At 33.0% G+C, this 4,510-nt stretch overlaps 1 protein-coding gene across 1 annotated transcript; it reads right to left on the bottom strand.

Moving 5' to 3' along the window:
• Positions 1-1,129: 1,129 nt before the first annotated feature.
• On the bottom strand, positions 1,130-2,297 carry LOC140061323 (uncharacterized). Its single transcript, XM_072107833.1, has 3 exons — positions 2,063-2,297; positions 1,470-1,541; positions 1,130-1,237 (listed from the first exon to the last, which is right to left on the bottom strand). Exons 1-3 carry the CDS (start codon positions 2,261-2,263, stop codon positions 1,130-1,132), a joined length of 381 nt encoding a protein of 126 aa, XP_071963934.1. The 5' UTR covers positions 2,264-2,297.
• Between the last annotated feature and the right edge of the window lie 2,213 nt (positions 2,298-4,510).

A 4,510-nucleotide genomic window follows, 5' to 3' on the forward strand; every position in this document is an offset into this window, starting at 1 on the left:
ATTGAAATCGTAATTACCTGTGAATATAAATGCTTAAATCGATAAAGTTGTGACGATAATGATATATTGTGGATAAGTTTGTGTCAACGGGACACACACATTTGTTTCTTTTAAAGTTTTAAGTGATTAAGTTTGATATTTGATTTTAGGCTAATCAGCCACAGTTTCTTGAATTTTACGTTTTAATTTGATGATTTATGTTTGAAGACCATTAGAACGCGATGAGTTGTCGCACGATTTGATGTATGTTCAATGTAACATACTATTTTTAAGTTTTGTATTTTTATTTGAACTGATTTATGTTTGATTTACGCGAATTTTATACCAAATTCATTTTTAATTTCATTTTTTTTAAGAGAGAGAAGAGAGAGAGTGAAAGTGATAAGGTTACACTTCAGAGTCGATGGTTTTGGCTAACTCAATTTTTGCATATATGTATAATGTTTTTTTTCTTTTATATAACTTTAATTTTGCATGCCACTATTATAACCATTTTTATATGTTAAATAGATTAGAAAAAAAAAAAGGGAAACAGAGGGATGTGATATAAAGATATACTTTTATATTTAAGAAATTGACCTTTGTATCGGAATTTAAATAGGTTCACAAACTTGACCCAGAAAGTCCAAAGGAGAGTTTGTCCAGATGTTTTAATGACCATTTAGTTTATAATAGAATCCCTAAAGAAAACACTTAGCTTAACTTTGCGACCGTTCCCATCGTAAAACAATTAGATAATGACAGTTTTAAGCAGAGATTTGACAGTGTCATCCATCACAGAAATACCTTATTATACCGTTAATCACTCCCACTTAAACACCCCTGGATCAACTTAGGACCAATCGTTACCCTCACAGATGATGTAATGACATTATGCAAATGAACTGAGCCAATATACTCCCAAGTTTCAGAAGGGCCCAGACACACCTTACAGCCACCTCACGGAGCACACACCTCACAGCAGACTAACACACTTCACACCTCACCGACAGCATCATTGATCCTCCGCGTTCCTTATATATATACTTATAGTTGTATATTGTACTGAAGTATTATACTGAATAAACAATATATGTGTTACGACAGTCAAGCGAGTCAGAGTCTTCATTAGTACCTCAACAACCCAACACTATATTACAGTAGTACTAGTAGAATCGCATTTGAAATTTTTGATTTTTTTTGAAGCCTCATCTGCCAACCATCCTCTCACCCACAGTTCCACATTGCACGTTTTTATCTGCAATGGAAAATGAAATTAAGAATTTATTTAAACAGCTGACATCTCGTAAAACAAATGCAAATTATAGAAGAGAATTTTGGGGATTTTTCAGACAACTAAGATGGTAATATATTATTAACAAGTATTTTTGAAAATAATAGTATTGATACATTACGCCCATGTTCCAATATGTGCTACGCAATTTAAAATATATGGAAATCACTACAAAAGAGGTGCTCATTATACATACATCGGCTGAACACTCCTCGTTATTGGTATAACATGCTTCAAAGGCAAATCGGTAAAGAGACCCTTCTACAACCTGGAAAAAATGACAAATATTTCAAGTTATGTGTGTAAAAGTCTACAAATTATTAGTTATTAATACTAGTCGTTACACAATGAACGGTACTACCTAAGTTAGTGAATTTGTGTTATCTTAAGATGGCGACGTAGTGTATATACGACACAAACGTAAGTTCTTTTTTTTTTATATATTCTACTGCCAATGTATTGACAACATTTCTGCTGTAAATAAAAGTTCATGAAATGAATTCATTTAGTTTTATCGTATATTCTATTTATATTGTTATTGTGTTGTCTTAAGGTAACCTAAACTTGTAAATGCTCAGCCTAGACCAAAGTAAAAACTGTTATGTTTAGAATTAAACATGGGAACCGTTCTTACAACACAACAAATATTATAATGTATTTTGTATACTATGTAGTTTAGATTAGCTGCGCACAATCGTTATTTCCGCCGAATTACGGGCACTTAGGCCTACTATTGAGTTACATTGTCGAGGCTTGCAGGCCTCCGATTTATTAACATCTTAGGCCTACCTGTTCAGTGACAGAGGTAATCTTGGAAACTACGTATTTGTCAGAAGGTTCATTTTTATTGATTTCTTCAATTACAAACGCCATCTTGTTTTTAATATCAGTGTTAATTTCAATCTCCTGTATTCCTCCAGTCATTAGTGTGGCTCTAACAGTAGCCACCCAAAACGGATTCACCAAAAACAGTAAAAACAAACTTGCCATTTTTCTCTCTCAATAATTTTGAACGAAATGCACTGTCAAAATACGAAACGGACTGATTCATGCACTTATTATTCTGATATTGTAGCCTTTGTTAAGCAAATTATAGTGCTTGTTATTGGTGAATGTCAAACCGCTTACTAAGTCAAAAAGATGAAGTTAAAATAGTATATATGGTTGACTAAAGAAGATTAGGTTGTATAGAATTTTAGATATTTATGACAATGATAAGAAAAGTACATACACGACTCTAGTGACAAAAAAGGACAACAAATTATTAATTTTAAGAAACTTTTGAGAACAGAAAGAGTTTATGGCTCACGCAATGACAAATTAAGAGGTCAAACTGGATATGCCATCACAGGTTTTCACTGCCGATATCAACGTAGGCTATAACTTAGATAGGCCTTCTAAATAACGGAATTCAAAGCTAAAATACGTAACGTATGCAAACCGGGTTATCTCACGTACGACAAGAAAATTCACTTCAAACTTAGACTTGCTGTATTTATTGTCTTTTTTATGTTATATTATTATTGTGAAGAGCTAATACAAGTCAACTGACAAAAGAGTAGAGTAAGACAAAGATAGCAGATCAACGAGGATTATCTATCTTTCAACAATGGTTGGAGGTACACACCTAATTGGTGGCAGTGGCTTAGGCTGCTTTTATGCTTTCCTGGCAGCTAGTGACTATGATTTTATGTTTTCATCTTGCGTCGTGTTTGTTTAATTTGTTGATTTGTATTATATTTTGTAAAATGTATCTTTTGCCTGAATAAATAATAATAAAATAATGCGAAATAATAAATAAAACAATTTAAACCATTACAATATCAAACAACATTATATTTAATCAATATTTTATACATTCATATCCAACTCAACTTGATAATTCATTTTTGTGACTGATTTCCACATTAAACATTGTTGTAATTGTTATCGACAAAGATGACAACGGCAGTGACGACAACGACATTGACGACAACGACGGTGACGACAACGACGGTGACGACAACGACGGTGACGACAACGACGGTGACGACAATGGCAGCGACGACGACGACAGTGACGACAACGACAGTGACGACAACGACGGTGACGACAACGACGGTGACGACAACGACGGTGACGACAACGACGGTGACGACAATGGCAGCGACGACGACGACAGTGACGACAACGACAGTGACGACAACAATAACATAATCATTATAGATACTATCATTCCATATTTTACATGTAAATAGAGTTATTTTCAGTAGGATTGCAGCGGTCCGAACTTTTTAACGATCCTCCTAAAAGCCTCATCTGCCAACCATTCTCTCCCCCACAACTCCACATTGCACGTTTTTATCTGCAATACAAAATAAGTTAATAAATTGTATGTAAAACATAATTAAACAGCTGGTAATAATATATCATGCAAGAACAAATGTTGCATTTAATTATGAGAGAAAAGGATGTGGAAGATTGTCTATGAAGACAAACGGCCATATTAACAAGTGTCTTGGCAATTAATAATAGTGTTGATATATATGATCAATGCGTTGCAGCATCGTGAAAGGGTCGTAATATTGACATTTTTCTGTATGTAACATCTTTGAAAACTCTAGAATTACATAAAAACCTGATTTCTACACTATCAAACTTTATGTGACAAACATGTGATGTGCTCATATGTTTAAACGATGATGTCATATCACCAGCATATTTTGGCATATCACATACTTTAGTTTGATAGTCCAGATATGACGTATGCATTTCAATCGACGACCAAGTGCTCATATACTTACATCGTCACCATCGGAACACATTTTGCTGCTGGTATAACAAGCTTGGAAGACAAAACTGTAAAGAGATCCAGATGTAACCTGGAAAAATAATTGTTAAAATAATGATGATTTCCATATTGTATATCTATGTTTTACCACATAAACAAATTCGTCTGACAGAAAAACGAACTTCCGAGTGCTTTAACATAAATATATTCTTTTTAATAACAAAAACTTCCAACAAAAATCCGTACACTTACTGACACTTTTTGATAGAGTTGTTGTAGATTTTGTATAAAGGTTTATATAAATTGTATATAGAGAATTTTTATAAATGCTTATAGATATTTTGTAGAATTTCTAAAGAGATTTTATAGATTTTAAAAATATATTTTCTTTTCTATTTATATACAGTTCTAAATGGTTTTCTATATACAATATATATAGATAAAATTGATAGACTCATTGTATAGAC

This window comes from Antedon mediterranea, chromosome 10 (assembly GCF_964355755.1).
Source record: "Antedon mediterranea chromosome 10, ecAntMedi1.1, whole genome shotgun sequence".
NCBI classification, from domain to species: Eukaryota; Metazoa; Echinodermata; class Crinoidea; order Comatulida; family Antedonidae; genus Antedon; species Antedon mediterranea.

Coding starts and splice junctions, on each gene's coding strand:
- LOC140061323 (XM_072107833.1), bottom strand. CDS start 2,263: ATGGCAAGTTTGTTTTTACTGTTTTTGGTGAATCCGTTTTGGGTGGCT. Junction 1,542..2,062: donor TTACCTCTGTCACTGAACAG/GTAGGCCTAAGA, acceptor CATTTTTTCCAG/GTTGTAGAAGGGTCTCTTTA. Junction 1,238..1,469: donor ACGAGGAGTGTTCAGCCGAT/GTATGTATAATG, acceptor TTTCCATTGCAG/ATAAAAACGTGCAATGTGGA.